Source organism: Lonchura striata, chromosome 1, assembly GCF_046129695.1.
Source record: "Lonchura striata isolate bLonStr1 chromosome 1, bLonStr1.mat, whole genome shotgun sequence".
Taxonomy (NCBI): domain Eukaryota; kingdom Metazoa; phylum Chordata; class Aves; order Passeriformes; family Estrildidae; genus Lonchura; species Lonchura striata.
Window position 1 is genome coordinate 12,620,844 of NC_134603.1, and position 21,685 is coordinate 12,642,528.

General features: G+C 44.5%; 2 protein-coding genes and 1 long non-coding RNA gene across 10 annotated transcripts in view; all 3 read left to right on the forward strand.

Moving 5' to 3' along the window:
• The window catches only part of ZHX1 (zinc fingers and homeoboxes 1), a 28,045-nt gene extending 23,815 nt beyond the window's left edge, over positions 1-4,230 (forward strand). For 7 of the 8 annotated variants that reach the window (XM_077782191.1, XM_077782194.1, XM_077782166.1 and 4 more), the window contains one exon: positions 3,370-4,230. Coding sequence is in view for 1 of the 8 variants with exons in the window: in XM_021546499.3 (XP_021402174.1) it covers positions 3,370-3,385 (16 nt within the window). In the remaining 7 variants the exon portion in view is untranslated. The remainder of the gene's footprint in view (positions 1-3,369) is intronic. The other variant, XM_077782173.1, reaches the window with a different exon arrangement.
• A 744-nt stretch (positions 4,231-4,974) lies between these two features.
• LOC144246062 (uncharacterized) lies at positions 4,975-8,169 on the forward strand. Its single transcript, XR_013339719.1, has 2 exons — positions 4,975-5,641; positions 7,493-8,169. It is a non-coding gene; the product is annotated as an uncharacterized LOC144246062 (long non-coding RNA).
• A 2,499-nt stretch (positions 8,170-10,668) lies between these two features.
• C1H8orf76 (chromosome 1 C8orf76 homolog) lies at positions 10,669-19,636 on the forward strand. The gene is made up of 6 exons (XM_077782200.1): positions 10,669-10,779; positions 12,352-12,447; positions 14,707-14,850; positions 15,643-16,160; positions 18,144-18,276; positions 19,347-19,636. The coding sequence occupies exons 1-6, from the start codon at positions 10,669-10,671 to the stop codon at positions 19,518-19,520; spliced, it is 1,176 nt and encodes a 391-aa protein (XP_077638326.1). The 3' UTR covers positions 19,521-19,636.
• The last annotated feature ends 2,049 nt before the right edge of the window (positions 19,637-21,685 follow it).

Genomic DNA, 21,685 nt, shown 5'->3' on the forward strand with positions numbered 1-21,685 from the left:
CCTGCTTCATGGCATGTTTCACCCTCACTTCCGAGTGCAGTGAAAGAGCACGGTTCCATCTTAAACACTGCTGTCTTCCCAGTATCACCTCTCAGTGACCCCAAAGTTAGTGTTGGAAAAAAGAAAGGCTTATATTCCCCTGGAGGTTTGAAGGAACTAACAGTGCTGGCTTGTAAGAAGTGAACAGAAGGGAAAACGCAAAAGCTTGAAGGCTCTGACTTCTTGCTCTGCAGAATTTACTTTTCTAGAAGTTGATAAGCAAAACAAGTTTAACTCCTTCTGTTCTGACAGAAGGAGTAAATTATTACAATCACTCCTTTTTAGCACATAGAAATCTCTTATTTGTCTGAAAACAAAGAAGAGGAAAGATACCTAGTACCTGATTATTAGAATTTAGTGTATTATCTCTAATACACTGTAGTAAGTGAGGCCATGCCTTTTTTAACCTTGTCTGGTACCATGTTGAAAACTGCTTTTTCATTACATTATGAGCTGTAATTCATAATTCAAAGTTACTGACTGCAACTTTGATTATTGGGAAACTCACGCAGTGTCCATACATGACATGAAATAATTTTATAATGGATTATTTGAACAAAAGCAGATTTTCTCTCCAAGAAATGCTTGAGGCAGGCAAATGTACTCCCTTCCCCTCTACAGAGCAAAGAAAGGGTTTCTGGATCCCATACAAAGTGCTTCATGGCTGTACATGGTCCCCGTAGGCCAGAAAGCCCAAAGATGCAGACATTCTCCTCTGTTTTCCTCTGAAGTGAGAGCACAGCAGTAATTCTGACAGTTGATCTCTTGCTGCTGAGTAACCAGGCTGTGGTTTAAGGTGGGGAGTGTTTTCCCTTTTGCACTTAATGGAGTACTGTGTATTCAGGCTGGATGGTAGTGTTTGCTTCTGTAAATATGGCAGTGCCGATTTGCATCCTCCACCTGAGTCCAATACCTGTCTATATTCATATCTCCCAAGGAGAGAAGATAATCTTTAAGCTTCTGTAGTGTTAAATATCCCTGCCCTAACATGAAGGCACAAAAGCAAGAGTGGAATTAAATATAGCTATTTAATTTATTTTTTGCTTTGGAAACAATTTTGCTTGCATTAAGTAGTAATAGAGAGATAGTGTCAATGACCAGAGAAGAGTAGAACTTTAAGAATTATTTATAGTACCTGGGATGATGGTGTAAATTAAAGATGGAAAGGGCTAGTAGAGTATTCAGTTCCCTACACTAAACAGTGCTGGGTTAAGTCTGTATTCTCCATCCAGTTTGTGATATCTTAAGATCAGTAGATTTACCAAGAAGCATGACACAAACTTATCAGGTCAAGTTACTTGAGGTTTGCTGATGTATTAAAATTCTTTAGGAAAATATTTTGAAATAAGAATTTCAACAGAAAGTGAAAAATCCCCTTAATGGCTACTAACACACGATAACTCAAATTTCTGCATTTTTTCCCCACTTCTAAGAAGGGATCTTTTGAAGCATAGGTGGGTTATAGCCAGTATTTCCAGGTTTAATGGTTGGAGTTCTTGGGGATTTTTCTCCTTCTGTGGTGAAGAGCATCTGCACCTTTTCAGTGAACAGTTGTTGCAAAACCAACTCACACAACATTATAAAATGTAGAGGGATAACTGAGCATTCGGTAGCACTTTTCATGAATTAAGGTGGGATTTGTCTGATGCATGTTGATGTCTGCACTGGAACAAGGCACTGTAGGTAGTCAGGACAGCAAGGAGTGCAGACTGCTCATCCTGCATGCCTGGAGTCGCTGAGGAACTGCACCCCAGCTCCACTGACTTACCCTGACTTGCGAGCAGCCGCTGACACTGCAGACATCTGGCATTGCAGAGAGATCTTTGTGTTGTGCTTAGCAGTGGTACTGACCTCTGCTTCCAACCTGATGCTTGTTGGGAACTGAGGCCTTTTTTTTTTTTTCTTTTATTTAGAGCAGGTAGTACTATAGTGATGGATAAAGTAACTGATCCTTGGTCATAATACTGTGGCAGAAAAATGCTTTGGGTTTTCTCAGGTGCCGCTGTGCTAATGTGAAGCCCCCTGGCTTCCCCTGCCCGGCAGAGTCACCTTCAGCTGCGGGGTCACTGCCCTGGATCTCCCTGGATCCCGAGGAGGGTCAGGGGTGCTGAGGCAGAAAGTCACACTGCCTGCCTTGTCTGGGGGAGAGGCGGCGTCCGAGGAGGTGTAAGGGAGTCGACTCAAGGCTGGGAAAAGAGTTTCGGTTTTAATCCGGACTCCGAGGAGCTCACAGCTACAGAAAATCCAGCAGCCAAAAGTGGCTGTGAGGCTTTTCCAAGATCTTAAATACCGGGGCGGTAACAAGGGGAAGGGAACGCCTATTGACCAATGGAGGAATTTGGGGGAGAGAAAGGTGAAAGGACAGACAGATACAAAAACCAATGGGGAAACTTAAGGGAGGGACCCTGGGCCCTCATCCAATCCCTCGAGGCCCAGGGTAGAAGATTCAGGAAGAAGGGAGGGAGGATGAAGTGTCTGAGCATTGTCAGGGAGATTGGCACTGAGGGAACCGCGGGAAAACTCGGCATGGAAACATTGGGAGAAAATGGGGGTGGAGGGGCAAACCATTACAGAACTGTTACCAAAATATAAAAACACAATACAACACTCAAGTATTTTAGAGATAAGGTTACTGTGTGAACATTGGACTCTGCATAACCTAGAATGTGTTAGGACACATAATATTTGTGTCCCGGTTGATGAAAGTGTTTCCTTCCGCTTATTCAGTACTAGATACCTATCATGAAAGTGTCCCCAAAGAGTCTGCTAGAATGACAGAAGAGTCAAGTCCTCATCTGTGTATGAAATGATCAACTACAAGAGCTCTGCTGTGATATCAGAATGTTCCCCCATCTTCCAGTTTCAGCTTACAAAAGTATTTCCAGCCCTGCATAGTTGGCTATCTGCATGTATGCTTAGAGTCTGTACAGAAATGCACTAAAACGAGTTGCCCTACCTGGGAAGGCTTTATATTGTATAGAAAATGTGGCACTAGGTACTGCTCTTCATGTGCACAGGAGAGTTAACAGGTGTCAGTCTCGTTTACAGAAATGATGGCGCTTTGCAATTTTCTATAATATATTGCAATATATTTAAATGTCCTGTTTGACATGTGAAATGAAAATAAGTTAATGCATTGTTTGTATTTGAAGTATGAGGAAGATGATTCACTAACGACCAGCAAGGTTTTTAGAAAGGTGTCCAGTATGTAGCTGTCTGTGTGATCTGTCTGGTGTACGTGATATTAAAGGAAGCAACAATACTGTCACTGTTTAGAATGAAGAGTTTCTTTTGAATGATGCAATACCTTACAATGTGTTTCCTTTGTAGCTGCCCAGCGTGGTGAAGGGGAAGCAATTCTTGAAAAATTTCAAGATAACTGGTTAACTGTGAATGGGCCTAATCTTTCGTGAAACCAAGAAAATTTTTGGACACACACAGGACTTGAATACTGAAAAGGATTGGAACTTAGTGTTGTGCCAAAGCTAAACGACTGCAGTTGGCAGTTCTGCACTGTAAATAGAAGACTGATTAGAAGACAGCTTGTAAAAAAAAAAAATCAAATTTTAATACAGTACGTTTTTATTCTGATACATGATGGAAACATTCAGTTTTAAACCTTTTTTGAAGAGGCTTCAGTGACCACTAGATTTTGTCCTCTTATATTTTGTTTGGCCTAATACTATATGTTTTAGTAAGATGGGCTGTATTGCCTGTGTTCTTTGATATGTGATTAAGCTTATAGCTTTGAGTGACCAAACATTTTACAGAGTAAAAGTTCTTAGAAACAGTATAATGTAACTGATATATCTGTGTCTTATTTATCAGGCTCTGCACAAACTTGGAAAGTTGTGCTGGACTTGTACAACTCATGTATGGGAACGCAGCATACTTCTGGATATTACAAACCTAAGCCTTTGTGGCTGTATGGATCTTGTCTTTGGATTTATTTTTGTTATTTTTTTGAGGCAAAGAAACGAATGGATGCTGCTGTAAAATATTTGTAATATTGCCATTATTTCTTTCTGTAGCAATTATTGCTTCTGCTTCAACAGATAAAGAAAATAAATCAGAGATAGAAAAATCCTAAAGACGCTGGTAGAAGAAAGGATCATGTGAGAACTTCTGAAAATAAACTTTGTACCAAAAATTTGAAAACAGAAATAATGGAATAAATGTCTCCTTACTGAGTGTGTGTGGTTTTAAGAGGTGGTGTGGAAACCAAGAATCATGTCTGTATGAAAATGTCACAAATCAGACCTTCTCAAATATCATTTTCCCTGTTACACAAAAACGGAGTTTCACCAATTCCTGCGATGCACTGAATTTGGAGAACTGCCTTGGCGGAACAGCCGGCGTGAGGTCAGCTCCACGCGTGAGTCAGTGCAGCTGCTCGTTGCTCGTTCTGCCGTGTCAGCCGCCCTGGCACGTTCACGTGGTTTTTCTCATTAGGGCAGATGCTTTTTTAAATGGAATTTAAAATATTCAGGGTGGGAAGAGTAGGGGTGGGTAGGAACCACCTCCTTACTGAAGGCTGTCAGTTGGACAGGCTGCTGTAGCCGGTGTCTTTTCCTGAGATGAGAGGGGTCTGAGGAAAGAGCTGCAGTTGAGCTCTGTCCTCCTCCCGGGAGCTCCTCCCCGCCGGAGGCAGCGCCGCTGCCTGGCTTTGCTGTGATTCATCGCGCCCGTCTGTTCCAGCGGCTGAGCTGCAACTGGAGCAACTCGAGTCTGAGATTCTCTTGCAGGACCTGGCATTGTGCTTGCACATGTATCCCCAGCAAAGAAAAAGATGTTTAAAGCGAGAGAGTCCTGTGCTGTAGTTAATGTCGGTCTGAAAAATTACATCCCTGGCTGAAGTAGTGACCTAAGCACAGGACCAGAGATGAGCACGACTTGGCACCACAGCTTGGTGTTTGGCCAAATAGTTTTACTTGTTTGGGTAAAAATTAGCTTTTTCAAGAATCCATTAGCTAATGCGGGAGTTAGAAGAAGCACCAGAATATGTATGCAGTCACCTTTTCCTAGAGGTATCTTTTGTTTACAGTGTTACCAGCAATTCCAAAATGCTGCAATTCAGTAGACACTTTCACAAGAGATCAGCTGGCCTTGTGAATTGTTTCCCCTTTCCAAGCCCCTTCTTCCCAGCATGTTTCAGCTTACATTTGTTTCCACAACAATACTATCAACTAATATTTTTGCAAATTTAAAATACCAAGCTACTTTGTGTACTGCCTTTTTTCCTTTGTATGCCAGAAAGTCCCCTCCATAAATTGTTCCCTATGGGCTTGGTATTGCTTTGAAATACTGCTGGTGGAGGTCCCTAGTCTCAGATAGATGGTGGTTTCTAACATTTTTTGGTGGTTAAATGACTTGTTGCACTTCAAATACTGTAAAATGAAATACCTGAATATATGTTTCTACTGCTATTATTGGAACTGCTAGCATTGTGACTAATTTCTCTCCCATGTGTGTTTCTTCACAGGTTCAGTGCTGAGCTGATCTTCATTATCTTAAAATATTTGGTAGAAGAAAGAAAATATGGAAAAAGGGAACGAAAGTGTGTGTCACATGTAGTTGATTTGTGTCTTTGGGTGAAAATAAGGTCAGTGTTGGCAGTAATTCTCCTCTTAGTGATCTTCAGTTTTCCTAAATGAGAGCCAAAGAGGAAAAACCATAACTTCAGCAAAGCCTGTCTAAAGGGAATAACAAGGAAGACAGCCCACAAAATAGCCTGTAATAATGACGTGTTCTGAACCAGAGATGGTACAAATAGTATTGCAATTGTAACTGCTCTCAGTTCTGGAGTTTCCAGCAGCTGGCCAGAGCCTCCAGATGAAGTTCAGCTGCAAGAATTTCTGGGCAATTTCTGGGCACCCACAACATGCAGAACTGGAGCCCCACAGACACCCTGTTAAGGAAGGGGTTCATAATTTTTCCTAGAGATACCACAGTGTTAAAAACTGCATCACTGATGCAAGTTTTACAGTTTTCTTTGCTCTAAATGCATGTCACGTGCAATTATTGGGGGAAGAGAGCAATTGTGGGCAAAGTCCATCCTGGATTTCTGCATTTTGTTTGCATGTGTTCATTGAGCACTGCTTTCCCTCTGCTGTGACTCACTTCCTTCAGGCACTGCTAGTTGTATAAGGCAGTAAGAAGACAGAAGCTGAATTTAATAGCAGTTTCCACTAGTCCTCTCCAGCAGTGCAAAAGTTGTATGGGAAACGAGGCACTGCAGAATCAACAGTTTGGTTGTTTCCCATGTGGAGGCAGCCTCCATATGGAAAAACAGAGCAAGGCCTGAAAAAACCTGTGAGTTGCGGGGGTCATTGAAGGGCAGGTCTGAAGCCCTGAGTGTATTTCTTAAGTGTAGCTTATTTTTTTCCTAATTCTTTTGATTTGTTTCTCTTTGTTCTTGCTAGAGAGAGATGTTGTAGTAAGTCAGCTCAGTTTATTCAGTGTTACAAAAAAGGTCTTAAATGGAGTCCTAGAGGAGTTGCCACCAGTGTTGCTTGGTCTTGCCCAGTCCTGAGAACTGCAGTAGGAAAGTTTTAACCCAGAGAGGTAACAAATCCACTGTGGTCTCTGTGGCCTGGTTTCATCATAAGTAGCACTTAAGCAACAAGCATAGCAGTAGTCAGGGCAAGTTAATGAGTTTTCAGAAACACGGATAAAACTGAAAAAACGGTGTAGAAGGAGGCATACAAACCTCACCATGCCCAACCCTGGGACTCTGTTGGCTGTTTTTCCAACTAGAGCAGTAGATTGGCAATGCCACCCTTTGCCATGACTTTTGTATTCACAGACCATCAAGGTACAACCTCAGTGCTTGTACTCCATAGCTGAGTGAAGCAGTTCAGACACAAGATCATATCAGTACTGCAGATGTGTAAGCTTGCCTGGGAAGTTCACTGCTTTGGGACTCTTTCTAGCACTTGATCACTTTCTTCCTTCTATCTTTCTAGAAAGCTTTTTTGCTCTTTTCTTTTCAACAGCTTTCTGGTCAAACTCAAGGGTGTACTCATTCTGCTCATCATTTATCCTACTAGACAGAAAATAATTGCAAAACCCATTAATAGCTGAACACATCTGTGTGCAGTGCACCCTTTTGGCAATAACAACTTTATTGGGTTTTGTGAGGCCTGAGGGAGAGGGATTATGGCCTAGTTAATATGTCTTGCCAGAGGCTTGAAAGGTTGCACTGTATTAATGTAGAGAAGGCAAATGAACCCTCTTTTGGGGGATGCATCTTCTGTCTGTCCTAAGAACCCCTAAGAATCTTTTGACTTCTTTTAACAATGAACACTTCACTCTCTTTGATTTTCGCAATGTTCCCCTCACCTCCCAACTCAATTTTTGTTGTATCTAACTAGAACTAGAATTTACTGCCATCATTGTAAGTTATGCTAGAGTTCATCTGAGCTCATCAGAGCTATTTTTTGTTTGTTTGCAGTTTGTAGTAGTGATAACCTCTGTCTGCCTCAAACCGTGAAATTTTATTTGTATTACCCTCCCAGTAGTCATGGACAATATCCCCTTATGTGTGACATCATGCAAAGAAGATGAAAGATGGTTTCTGCTGTAAAGACCTTTTAATCTAAATAAAAGGTAAGAGACAAGGACACAGTGAGACAATGTCAGCAAATAAAGAGCTGCTCTTCTCCTTTCATAAATGTGTTTAGGGAAGAGCATATGTTATGACTATCCAACAAGAAAACTAATCTTCCCTCAAGATATGAATATTTCACAATGTCTGGAAGAATCCACTTAATTCAGGAGCCACCCCATCCTTTGAGGAATGCTGCCTGTGGGCCTTATTTGGCCTCCTCATTACAGGCAGCTCTTTTGCTGTGAGAACTACTCTCTCTTCTGCTTTCTTCCAAAGGCAGCTGCTTTCCAGTATATTTTAATAAAGCCCTGTGAGCTGCATTACTCCTGGCCAATGTGTGTGGGTAGTGCCTACCAGGATAGGGCCCTAGTTGCCAACTGAGGTTTCTTGTTTCTGCTGTGTGTGCTTGATGGTCTCTGAAGCCTTTGTGGCATGTCTGTGCTGGCATAAAAACCATGTGGCTAGGACCCATGGAGGCTATCACAATACAAATAACAACATCAGTAATTAAAGAAACACTGGAGGAGGATTCTTATGAATCAATTTTGCCTCAGAGTAGACAGGGAAATGGGGAGACGAAGGGCATTAGACAAACTCTGTCTTCCATGCTGCATTTTCTTTTCCTGGCCAGAAGATTCAGGCAATAGGACAGCATGGAAAAACCCTGCCTGTTGCTGGAATTGTGTTCACAACACAACTGAGCTGTCTCTGGGCACCCTGACTGCAAGATGAAGCACACTGGCCTACCCAGTGTGCCCCCACTCACCCAGGGCGAAGCTGGGTCACAGCCCCTCACCACTGCCACGCTCTGCGAGCAGCCACAATGGCTTTGCTGATGCACAGAACTTGCTTGGAGGCCACAACTTACTGGAGCCCACTTTCATTGGCCCACTCTTCATGTGCTGAGCTGGTGGCTGGCAGTGGAGTAAGCCCGTGGCTGCCTTTAGGGAGAGATTCATCTATAGCTTCTTTTTATCCCTGAAGCTGCCTACACAGAGCAGCTGCAGCAGCACGAGCTCTTGTAGGGCTCGTATATCTGAGCTTTCTCAAAGCTGCCTCTTCCAGGGATGATGTTTTCTCCTCTGTGAAGCCAAGGCTAACAGCATCAAGGCAAATCATGCCATACAAACGTGGGCAAACAGCTTTACTTAAGTACAGTGAGAATTTCTATTCTGGCAGCTACACTGATGACTTGGATCTTGGGGGAGAAATTGAGCAAACCTCCAGTGCTGACAAGGCAGAGGGATTTCTTAAAGCTGCATTTTTTCATTTCTGTAACTAATATATGAGGAGCTTTTTAAAGTCTTGAGGGGAGGCAGGGGCAGGGGAGAGCCAAGCAAAAAAGAAATGAAAGAGAGGCAATACTTTGTCCATGACTTACTGAAACTACAAGTCAGCTGCTAGGCCCCCTGTGTGGCACTCGGAATCGGGAATCGTGGCTCTCTTATCACTGATTTGCCAAACAAAGAAACAAAGGCATTCTCTGCATTGCAACACGGAGCCTTTTGTAGACCACATTGGTATACTCAGAAGAAACGATGGTCAAAACCCCCAGCCCTGGAGGACTCTGCAATCCAAGCTGGCAGCCAACCAGCTGCTGTGGGATTTGCCCCTGGGAATGCCTTGCTTTTTGTGTTTTCCTTTGAGCTGTGGCCACATTTCACTTTGATTACTCATGTTCTTTTTTTTTTTTTTTTTTTTTTTTTTTTTTTTTTTTTTTTTTTTTTTTTTTTTTTTTTTTGCTTATTTGCCTTTCTGGATTTTTGTGCCTTGTTCATCAGACCGGTGTGTTGCAGCATGACCTGCAGTCCTGGAGTAGGGGGAAAGGGAAGGTGTGAGGGGCACTACAAGTGCTGAAACTGTTCAGACTCTTGTGCCAACCTCCACAGTGTGATCCCCATGTGCTTTGCCTGCCTCTCTGCAGGCAGGAGGAAGCCCAGATGGTTTTGATGTGCAAATACAAGCGACTGTCCTCACCCACCTTGATACTTTTAACAGGAAGACTGAAGCATGTCAAGTAAACTCCTGATTCCCTCCAGACTTAATTGCTGAACAGTTTCCTCTGTGCTTGAGGGCTTGTTTGCCAAACAGCAAGTTTACAACAAAAGAAAGAAACATCAATCTGCTTTTATTCTTCTGATCAAATCCAACTACCAAAGTTGAGTTTCTACCCTGGCATTTATGCCAGGTCATCCTACATCCAGTCACAGCTCCGCTGGTATGGAAGAATATTTTAAGCACAATTAAAAAAAAAAAAAATGAACAAAAGTAAACCATGTTTTATACGTCTTCTAGAAGGAAACCTTTAAAGTCACCTATACAAGCACTACTTTGGCCCCAAAAGGTGTTTTGGTATAGACAAATTCATTGGTCCATTTTGCAGGCTAAGGAAGTACTTTTCAGCTCGCCTTCTCCAAACCTGAGTGGTGATTAGATGGGACAAAATGAACCTTCCTGGATGGACGGACTGGAGAGAGGAAACAGCACAGCAGTACCCTTAAAACACAGCACACTGTGCACAGTAGTACCATGAGGAAGGGCAGGCAGCCGGGGCATGTATTGCTCTCAATGAGCAGCCAGTGTCTGAGTATTGACACCCTGAGGGAGGTCTAGGATGAGCGTTCACTTTGCTATGTCCCCGTTTTCCATAGCACAGTGTACGGTCTTCTGGGAAAGCCTGTCGGTGCAAGCCTGAAATTTCACAGAATCACAGGATTTTTAGGGTTGGAAGGGACCTCTGGAAATCATCTAGTTCAACCCCCTGACAAGGCAGGGTCACCTAGAGCAGGTTCACATCTTCTGCTTTGAGGCAGAAGTGAAACTAAATGAAAAAGTTACCAAAACACATTCCCACTCACCCTATGCACAGCCACTAGGACGAGACGCTAACACGGCACCCCCACACAATTACGCAGTAAATTTATCGAGGCACGGGACTGCAGCTCGGCTCGTTTCTGGCAGCGCTTCCCTTGGGGTGAGCGGTGACCGAGCTCCGCCCCCAGCGCGGAGCGGGAGCGGCGATGGAGCCGGCGCTGGGCCCGCAGTTCGAGGATTCGCTGTTCGCGCCGGGCCGGGAGCGGCGGGCGGGCGGCGGCGGCGCCCCGCGCGGCGCCAGGCACTGCGAGCCCCGCGTGAGGAGCCGGGGCGGCGGGAGGCGGGCCGGGACGGCTCTGTGTGAGCTCTGGGTGTGCTCTGGGCGAGCTCTGGGCGAGCTCTGTGTGTGCTCTGTGTGCCCGCAGTGGGTCATGAGCTCTGTTTGAGCTCTGGGTGTGCTCTGTGTGCCCGCAGTGGTTCATGAGCTCTGGGTGTGCTCTGTGTGTGCTCTGTGTGCCCGCAGTGGTTCATGAGCTCTGGGTGTGCTCTGGGTGTGCTCTGGGTGAGCTCTGTGTGCCCGCAGTGGTTCATGAGCTCTGGGTGTGCTCTGTGTGCCCGCAGTGGTTCGTGAGCTCTGTTTGAGCTCTGGGTGAGCTCTGTGTGCCCGCAGTGGTTCATGATCTCTGGGTGTGCTCTGTGTGCCCGCAGTGGTTCATGAGCTCTGTGTGAGCTCTGGGTGTGCTCTGTGTGCCCGCAGTGGTTCATGAGCTCTGGGTGAGCTCTGGGTGAGCTCTGTGTGCCCGCAGTGGTTCATGATCTCTGGGTGTGCTCTGTGTGCCCGCAGTGGTTCATGAGCTCTGTTTGAGCTCTGTGTGTGCTCTGTGTGCCCGCAGTGGTTCATGATCTCTGGGTGTGCTCTGTGTGCCCGCAGTGGTTCATGAGCTCTGTGTGAGCTCTGGGTGTGCTCTGTGTGCCCGCAGTGGTTCATGATCTCTGGGTGTGCTCTGGGTGTGCTCTGGGTGAGCTCTGTGTGCCCGCAGTGGTTCATGATCTCTGGGTGTGCTCTGTGTGCCCGCAGTGGTTCATGAGCTCTGTTTGAGCTCTGGGTGTGCTCTGTGTGCCCGCAGTGGTTCATGAGCTCTGTTTGAGCTCTGGGTGTGCTCTGTGTGCCCGCAGTGGTTCATGAGCTCTGGGTGAGCTCTGGGTGTGCTCTGTGTGCCCGCAGTGGTTCATGAGCTCTGGGTGTGCTCTGGGTGTGCTCTGGGTGAGCTCTGTGTGCCCGCAGTGGTTCGTGAGCTCTGTTTGAGCTCTGGGTGAGCTCTGTGTGCCCGCAGTGGTTCATGATCTCTGGGTGTGCTCTGTGTGCCCGCAGTGGTTCATGAGCTCTGTGTGAGCTCTGGGTGTGCTCTGTGTGCCCGCAGTGGTTCATGAGCTCTGGGTGAGCTCTGGGTGAGCTCTGTGTGCCCGCAGTGGTTCATGATCTCTGGGTGTGCTCTGTGTGCCCGCAGTGGTTCATGAGCTCTGTTTGAGCTCTGTGTGTGCTCTGTGTGCCCGCAGTGGTTCATGATCTCTGGGTGTGCTCTGTGTGCCCGCAGTGGTTCATGAGCTCTGTGTGAGCTCTGGGTGTGCTCTGTGTGCCCGCAGTGGTTCATGATCTCTGGGTGTGCTCTGGGTGTGCTCTGGGTGAGCTCTGTGTGCCCGCAGTGGTTCATGATCTCTGGGTGTGCTCTGTGTGCCCGCAGTGGTTCATGAGCTCTGTTTGAGCTCTGGGTGTGCTCTGTGTGCCCGCAGTGGTTCATGAGCTCTGTTTGAGCTCTGGGTGTGCTCTGTGTGCCCGCAGTGGTTCATGAGCTCTGGGTGAGCTCTGGGTGTGCTCTGTGTGCCCGCAGTGGTTCCACAGCGCGGCTGACGCCGGGGAAGGCGCCTGCGGGATCACGAGCAGCAAGTTCCGGGCGGACTGGGCGTTCCGGCAGCGGCACTTCGAGGTATTTCCAGGGCGCTCGCAGGGGCCGGGGAGGCTGTGGGGACGGAGGGGGCGGTCCTGCAGTCCCCGGTGCGCTGCCGGGGTACATGATGTACAGGATGTACATGATGTACATGATGTACATGATGTGGCTGCGGGTCTGGCGGCCGTGCCAGGTCAGTCCCGCTCCCGCCCCGTGCCGAACGGGCAGGGCCGGGCCCGGAGCGGATCTGCCTTCTGCCCCGATCCATGCGGGAGCGGCTGCGGCGAGCGGGCGGGCCCGGGCGCTGCCCCGGAACTGATCGCAGGCGGGCGGGCTCTTGGCAGCGCCCCAGCCGCCAGCAGAGCGGCCGTGCCTGCGGCCGGGGCAGCCGGAGTCAGGCGTGGCGTGCCCAGCGCCCGGGATATGCCGTGTCCCGCGAGGGCGCGCAGAGCGCTGGCTCGCCTTTCCCAGAGCTCCCCCCGCTGCCAGAGGAACGCTGCCGTGCCCTCCGGCTCCTGCCGGGCGCGGAGCTGCCTCTGCGGGACTTGTGCCAGGCCCCAGGGCCGGCTGCACCTCTGCCCGCAGTGGTCCCACACCTCTCTGTACGTCCTGAGCCGCATTCCTCATCAGCGATGCTCTCCTGCCTTCTGCAGTCCTCGTTGCAGGGTCTAGTTTTTCGTTACCTGGTTTCCTTGTTGAAATCGGCATCCCCGGGCCTTGTTTCACGTGTAGCTTCTTCCAGCCTATGGTTTGCATTACAGGCTCCCTGATTTCAAAGCCCTCCAGCTGACTTCTGACTCCTTTTGCCTTGCCCATTGGATTTGTAGATCTTTTTTGTACCTCAGTTGGCACTGATCCTAATGTTATTTCAGCACTACTGCAGCCCTGTGTATACCTGACAGATATTTTCTAGTCTCAGCTGAGATGCCCTGAAGGAATTCATAAAAGGGTGCTGGGTAGCAGAGCTGCCTCAGGCTGTGGTCATATGTAGCTGCTAAATAGAACAGACCATTGCTTCCTAACTTTTTACTGTTGCAGTGATTCATGTTACAAATGTTTTCAGTTTTACTGCTATCCTAGATCACTGGTGGAACAAGAAGCAGAGCTTGATTGCATATAAAATTATTGATTTGGAAGCATTGATCTTAAGGGACTGGAAATGTGCAAATAGGGGTAGTAATCTCTCATCATCAGTTTTTTACTTCAGGATAGGCCACTTGATAGGAAGTGTCAAGGACAGCAGTGATCTAAGCTGTGCCCATTTTTAGGATATAGATGACTGTAGAATCTGCTAGGGATTCATAATACCTGAACCTTACCAGGTTATATCCCTTTGTCACATAACAAGGCAAACAGGGTTGTCCTCAATCCTGTGATCCGTTTCCACCAGTGGTTGCTGCATGCACTGGGCAGAGGGGAGCTCCCTCTTTTGATTAAGAATGAATGTGAGCTCAGCATCAGGAAAGAAAAATATTTCAGCCATTTTGCTAGGAAGTATTTAGGGTATTTAGAAGCTCTTTCTGTTAGAACCATTAAGGTTTGCAAGGAATAATTAAATACTCATTTTGAGAGATGGGAGAATGAGTGCTGCTCTTTAGTCTTCTCTCTAAGCACTTACACAAAGGGAGAGAAATCAAGATTCCAGACTTAGCTTCACTGAATGCTTAATTTAATGTATTTAAATGTTAATTGGAGTCCTGGTGAGTGCCCTGAGCATTAAACTGCAGAAGTATTGCTCATTCTTGCCTTTTTCTGTAGCCCAATTAATATTTGTTTCAAGTACATTGAAACCAGCCTACAGGAACAATGGAGATTCACCTTCCTTGTGGTATTCTCTGACTTACTGATTATTTGAGGTGAGGTACTTGCAGGTTCAAACCTTCCCATGGAGAATGTCATGGTTTTGAAAGAAAGTCCTACAGATTGAGGATGAGCACTCAGATCACTGAGCTGGGGGAAAAGATGCCTTGTGTCATGTATTACCCAGGGCAGTAAATGATCCCTTCTGGATCAGGCATGGTGGGAGGGAGGTGGAGAGGTGTGTGGTGAATCCTGCTTGGGCCTCAGCACAAGTTGGAATTGAGGCTGCTCATCACCATCTAGGCTTGGCTGTGCAGTACTGGGACCTTGTCTCTTGCTCACACAGGTAGTAGCTGAGTCTGGAGAAATGCAAATGTGGACTTCAGGTTCTGAATTCCCTTTGTGACCGTAGTCCTAAAAAAAAATGTGCTGTCAGGCTTGCTTTTAAATGCAAATCTCTCCCTGTTTTGTTGGCTTTTCTTCCTGTGACACTCCTAGAAAGCCCTTCGTGAATACTCAGACTGCCTGCTACTCTTACCTGCCAGCAACGTTGCAATGAGGCGTGATGTCCAGGAGGGCCAGGCTCGGTGTTTATCTCACCTGGGAAGGCACAAGGAGGCTCTGGATATTGCAGAAAAAATGGTAAATAGTGTAGTCTTTCTTTTAGGCTTTGAACATGAAAACATTGCCAGTAGTTCTTCTATACGGGCCATTTTCTGGAAAAATAATTTTCATGTGTATAATCCTTCAGGATGTTCAGTGCTCAGAGTATTTGGTAAACAGAGGGTAACTGTCACTGCAGATATAATCACTCTTTAGAAACTGGAACACCCTGTACCACCACAATGAGCTCCCTGTGCAGGGAAACTGGTAGTCCTGGAAGGGACTAAATATCATGCTCTGCCAGGCAGAATTAATGCAATGTAATAGGAATTATAAGAAAGGGAATAAATGAGTGCTTAAATCTTTCCACTATACAAGTGACAGTTCAAAACTCCCTTTTATTTCCATATACTTGCTGCCAAACTGCCACCAAGAAGAGTATCTAGCCACAAATAGAGTTTTGCCATAAAAGAAAAAGTCCAGAGGCTCTGAAGTCTGCTGGAATATTATTGATGATTTTTATTTTATATAAAAGGTGTTTATGCTGCAAAGAAAGGCAGCTGTAGAACACTCTGAAGGCACATAAACAAATGACAGCATTTAGGACCTTCTTGCCTCAGACTGGGACAAGGCATCTAGAGGGAATGCTGTCAGCTTGATTGTGCAAGGTCTGTATCCCATTGTATCATTTTAAATTAAAAGCATCATTTTGTGCAGTTTAAAAATTACCTTGTGACATTTGTATGTCATTATTTAGGGAGACATTTTCTTAGGCTCTGAAGGATAATTCTGTTCTACTCCTGGTTTTAATCTATTATCTTTTGTTTCTAGAGAAACAGCGCTACTAACACAGATCACTTAACGACGGTTCTCAACCTGCAGTTTGCCATTTACCAGGGTCTGGAAAATGTAGAAAAAAAGATGTTGAGTCTGCAGCAACTGATCTGTTTACATCCTTTCAATCCCTGGTTCTGGAAGTTACTTGCTGAAGCTTATATGAGCCTTCTACAGAATTTGTCTTCATTGGTCATTCCAGAAGCAAATCTAAATCAGTCTGAAGAGGTTTGTGTAAATAATAGCAGTTTCAAAACATTAGCTGGCAGAGAGATTAATTTGCAGCCTCACAGATCAGAGGGCCAGAAAGAAGGCCCTTGGTTCAGCCTCGCTGCAGAAACAAAGGGGGAGAATGCAGTGACTTGTCCCAGCAGCCAAGCAGTGAAAGAATTCCTCTGCACTTCAGGAGAACTGGAACAAACGGACAAAGAGAAATGTGCAGACTCCAAGGCCTGGAAGCAGAGCATGTTAAAGAAAGTTGGGATGAAAGCATGTGCCTCGTTTATTAGAGCAAGGTAACTCGATCTATTCTTAAAGTAATGTTAAGTTCTCTTGGTCAAGAGCATATTTTTCCCAGTTTTTGTTTTCAGTTTGCATTTTCAATTTCAGTGTTTGTTTCAGAGCTGGCAGCACTAACTTAGAAGCACCCTACTGTTGCTTCAGATCAAAAAAGCAAAATCTACTTAGTGTGGTAGCTGTGAAGAGTCTGAGTGGAAAGAGTAAACCAGTGTCACGCACAGCTGAGAAGTAAAGAGTTTTTTAATGAGCTTATAAATCTTTTCAAGTAATTATATACAAAAGGGTCTGTTCTTCAACAAATGCTCCTGCTAGACCATTGCTGTTCCCTGTTCTGGTATTAAAGATGCAGTAGCAGAAGTGCCCAAAGGGAAGGCATAGCCAGTCTTCCTTCTGTGAGTGCCACCTGTCTTATTTGCTTGAAGCTTCATGCTTGAGTGAAAATGTATTTTATAATGATACCCCAATCTGCATAATGGATGAGGCTGGAAAATGAACTCCGTGACAGCTGATTGACAGGGCTGCATTAAAATGTTCTTTCCTTTTCTTTTCCCTCATCCTAAAACTCTTGCACACAGCAAAAATCCCCAAAACATAATCTTTCAGAGAGATAATTAGGAACTGGTTTTATTAAAATAATCTTGGATGTTTTTTCCCCCTCTTGCCTCTCAGTAATGTATCAGTCATTGAATGTTTTTAAAGGCATCTTATGAATGTCCAGAAATGTTTACAGAGAACACTTTATAACTGCCTGCTGGGGCAAGATTTAAGAAATGAAAAAAGCCCAAAGAGTAGCTTATAACTGTACTCCAGACTAAGAGATGAAGACTTTAATTGCTACTCGGAAGAAGTTAATTGATTCAATACTGATATTGAATATTGAAGGTACATTTATATGAATAATTTGTGTTGCTTGTTTCAGTGTGTATGATTCAGAGCTGAGACAGTTATAAATGGTGGCATTTCCTTGTTTGGCTGCACAGTTTCACAGTGTTATTGTGGTTTATATTTGCAGATACACTTGTCCAGGATAAGCTTCTCCCCTGCCCAATGCTTATGCAGGTTGTCTAATATTTTCAGATCTGTTGGATTTTAAGTGGGATCTAGATGTTGTATAAATGTATGTGCAGGATAAATTACACCTGGAAAAGGGATGTTAGCACTGCTTTTTGTAGGAAATAAGGTTCTCTGTTGATGCATCATGAATAATTGACTCTCATAGTTTTGAAAAAAAATTGAGTATTTTTTGTTTAATTTTCATTGGAACTTCATTATTTTTTATACTACATTGAAGCAAATTTTGAAACAAAACCACTTTATAAATTAAATTTTTTTGCTTGGGACCAACAAACCATCTGTAATTTCAGTGAAATTTTAACTGAGAAATTCACATTTGTAAATTTTGATGCTTCTAGTGTTCAAATTAACGTTTTCATCTCAGATGTCGAGTCTTTTCCTTAAAACCACACACCATTATTATAACACCAGCTTCACTTAACTTCAGTAAATGGGATAAAAAAGTTTGTTGTTTTTCCTTTTTGCATAAAGCTTGAATTAAACACATTTTCAGCAACAACACTGCTAAGTTCTAATAGTCCCTTGGTTAAATATTGTAGAATGATAGAATTCCAAGTTAAAAGGGACCTCAAGGGTCATCCTTTCTTGGCAAAATCATGATCTAGGCAAGATGGCCGAGCACGCAGTCTAGCTGAATCTTAAAAATGTCCAACACTGGAAAATCCACAACTTAGGCAAAGATGTGCTGCTGTCTTGTTAGGCCATAGTAAGGACATGATGACTCACAGGTCCCAGCCTCACTTTTGAATGGTGTGATGAATAACTTTTTTTGCAGTAGGCAAAAATCAGGAAGAAGAGCTGTTTTAAAGTGTTAATTAAAGTATTAACCATTATGGTTGTTTTTAGGTCTGCTGACCTACTCTTTTTCCAGCTGTGTCAGTTTTTAACTGTCTTTCCCATTCCAGGCTTTTACTTCAGCTTACCCAGTCACAACAGCTCTCCTTTGTGCTAGAGAATAACAGAAAATGCCAAAAAGAAATCGATGACAAAGTGGCTCTACTTGGTTTTGATGAAAACTCCTTGCTGTTGATGACCAAAGTAAGAAGATGTTTCATTGTGTGCAGGGTCTCAGTTCTCTGTGTGGACTGGTTGTGCTCAAAGCATGACACTGCCCTGAGCTCATTAAGTGTGCCAGGAAGCACAGGGAATTATCTGGAAGTGACAGGGGTGCCTGTTGCCCTGGCCTGCGTCACACAGGTGGATCTCTGATCTGCCGAGATTCTCCTTTCAGGAATGTGCAGTGTTGTTAAGTTTCTCACTGGACTTGTATTTGCAGATGCATCAGTACTGTGCATTTCCTGGGATTTACATTTTATCTCAGGAGTTTTAGATGCCCCAAAGTGAATCACTAGTTTGAAATGGAAGTGCAGATTACTTTGTAGGCCACAGCGGTATTAAACACTTGTATAAAAAGTACTAAGTATTTCCAGAAAAAGTCAGAGACTTCCTTTTGCATTTCTTTGTTTTGTTTAATGTACTGGTTTTTTAAAAAAATAACAGAGGAGAGCAATATTGCATTTAATTTCTTCACAGATATTTAATGTGCTATTTAAAGAGCCTCTGACTTTAATCTTAAGGATCAAAATAAAGCCAGCTAGATTCTAACTTTGCTGTCAGCATTTCAGCTTTAAGTTAGTGACAGCCAAGCCACTGCCGGGCTGCAGGCAGTCGGAGGGATGGCATCCATGAGAGGGCAGTAGCACACAGGCTACCTCCGTGTTGGGAAAGGCTGGAAAAAAACTTCTCTCCTTGCTTCCCTTGCTCAGACATGCCCCAGGAGCAGTTCAGTGTTGATTGATGATGCAAGGTGAGCACTAAATGCAGAGCTGGAGTTGAGATTTCTGCTGCTGTTCAGAGTGAAACCCCCCTGTGCAAGTGCAGCCTGAAGCTGGAGGGGTTGTGGAGTGCTGAGCTTTGGTCTCAGCTCTCCCTGAATGCAGAATGCCAAGGCAGGCAACTTCATCGTGGCATGGAAATTTCTCCAGGATGGTGTGTGGTTCATGTGACAAGAGCTTTGCCTGTAAAGATTTGTTATTAATACCATGTTTGATGGGCTTTTTCTGCAAGTTAATTTCTTGATTCCCTTCTTTCTTACTCTTGTTTTGCAGGCTATGGGGCAGGATCTTATACCAGAAAAACTAAAAGAGGAGTTTCAGGGTGAGGTAAGATGCATAGGCCCTTCAGCACTGTCATCACTGGTAACTGCTTCGGTCATGGAATTTGAAATCAAATGGTTTGGTAATCTCCAAGATGATTTATGTCACTTTGATGGACAATTTTAGTCAGACATTTATCTCCAACCTTCAGTAACATAGACATTTTGTTGTATTTATTCTTGTATCTCCAAATGATTATGGCATGATGCATACAATAAAGTTTGTATTACATTTTTTAAGAATTCTCATTGTATTTATTTTAAGTAGATATAAATCTCCATGTTTAAACTCTTAATCTTGCATCCTTTTCTGTGTTTACTGATTTTTTTGTATTTAAAATTATAAGGAACACAGTGTAAAATCAAGCTTTCAGCTTTCAGAGGTAGCTTTCCATCATAATCCTCACCAACCTGTGCTTGAAGTGCATGTGATTTTTTTGAGGCCTGCAATGCTGGTGGGATGGAAGCTGCTTTTCTGATGTCCAGTTTGGAAGTTTCTTGGTATTAAATTTGATGTTGTTGCATTTAGAGCCATGGAATTAGCCATTTTCTTAAGTAATTATTTTAATATTTTTTTATTAACATTATGGTGATTTAATGTTCAGATGGATAGCTAGAAATGTCAAATGTATTTATGCTGAGAAATTGTCAATAACAATAATTCTATATCTTTTAGGAAGGGAATCTCAGTATTAAATATTTAACTTAAAACTAGGAGATTTTCTCTTTTTGAAGCCAAGGGTTTGTTGCAGGCATCCAGCAAGCTGTAGTCTTGTGTTCAGTGTGCTTAGACGAGAAGGAGAAAATCTGACAAGGTTGTTTATATGTACTGAAGAGTGTTTCATCAGATCATATCCTTTGTAAAAGCCTGCAAGGATGATCTTCACTGTGAAAACTGGCCGTGTTGTTTCTGCCTCATCCAGCTCCGTCTGTTGTGCTTTCAGTTGTCAGTGACAATACTTTGCTTTGCTTTCTCAAGCACTGGTGCTGTGTGCTTTGGGCATTTAGAAGAGGGCAAAGATCCTCCTGTAGTTTCTTTTACTTGAAATAGTTTGCATTTCAGACATACATGGTGTGCTCTTCCCCCATCTTCTCTTAAACTGTGAGACTTAATTTTTCTGTATCTTTCTGTAAAAGTGCTCTATTATGGATGTAGTTTAAAACTAGGGGTCTCTTAGACATACTTTGCTGTCCCTTTTCTTCATGTGTTCCTGTGTTTTCTTTCTGGAGTACTAAAGAGTGCCAAAACCTTAAATAATTCACAATTGAATGATGATTCACCATGTGTAAATTGTATCTGCTACTTTTAGATGAATTTTAAAGCTTTAAATTCTGATTAGGGAGGCTATCATGAATCATGTAATGGTTTGGATTGGAAGGGACATTCAAGATCACCTAGTTCCAGCCCCACTGCCACAAGCAGGAACACCTTCCACTAGACCTCTCTGGTCATCCCGTTCTGGTGTCTCACCATTCTCACAGCAAATAATTTCTTTCTAATATCTAAACCAAATCTGCCCTCTAAGTTTGAATCTATTCTCCTTTGCCCTGTGACTACAGGCCCTTGTAACAAGTCCCTCTCCAGCCCTCTTGTATCCTCCTTTATGTACTAGAAAGATCTCCCCAGAGCCCTCTCCAGGCTGCAGAGCACCACTTGTCTCTGCCTTTCCTTGGAGAGGTGTTCCATCCCTCTGAACATCTTTGTGGCCTCCTCTGGACTCACTTCAGCAGGTCCATGCCCTTCTGTGCTGAGGACCCCAGAGCTGGGTGCAGCGCTGCAGTTGGGGTCTCACCAGAGCACAGCAGAGCAGAGAGGCCGAATCCCCTCCCTCACCCTGCTGCCCACAGGGCTTTAGATGCAGCCCAGGACAGCTTTGGCTTTCTGGACTGCAGCTGCCCATGGCTGGAACATGGCCAGCCTCTCATCCAGCAGCACCCCCAGGTCGCAGCACAGCTGCTCTTGGTCTGTTCCTCCCCCAGCCTGGATTGGTACTGGGGGTTGTCCCAACCCAGGTGTAGCATCTTGCACTTGGTCTTGTTAAACCTCACAAGATCCTTGAGCTTGTCCAGGGCCCTCGGGATGGCATCCCATCCTCCAGGTGTGTCAGCTGCACCACTCAGCTTGGTGTCATCTGCAAACTTGCTGAAGGTGCACTCGATCCCTTCATCTGCGTGACTGATGAAAAGATTGAACCCTTGGTGTGGTTTAGCCCTCTGCTAAGTTGACTGAAACTTCTCCAGAAAAACGGAATATTGCCTTCAGCCATGTCAAATTACTTTTGATAGTTGGGT

Bases quoted from the DNA above. Each gene is read 5' to 3' on its own strand.
- C1H8orf76 (XM_077782200.1), top strand. From the start codon at position 10,669: ATGGAGCCGGCGCTGGGCCCGCAGTTCGAGGATTCGCTGTTCGCGCCG. The intron at 10,780-12,351 runs GTGAGGAGCCGG...GTGTGCCCGCAG, and splicing joins CCAGGCACTGCGAGCCCCGC to TGGTTCCACAGCGCGGCTGA. The intron at 16,161-18,143 runs GTAACTCGATCT...TTCCCATTCCAG, and splicing joins GCCTCGTTTATTAGAGCAAG to GCTTTTACTTCAGCTTACCC.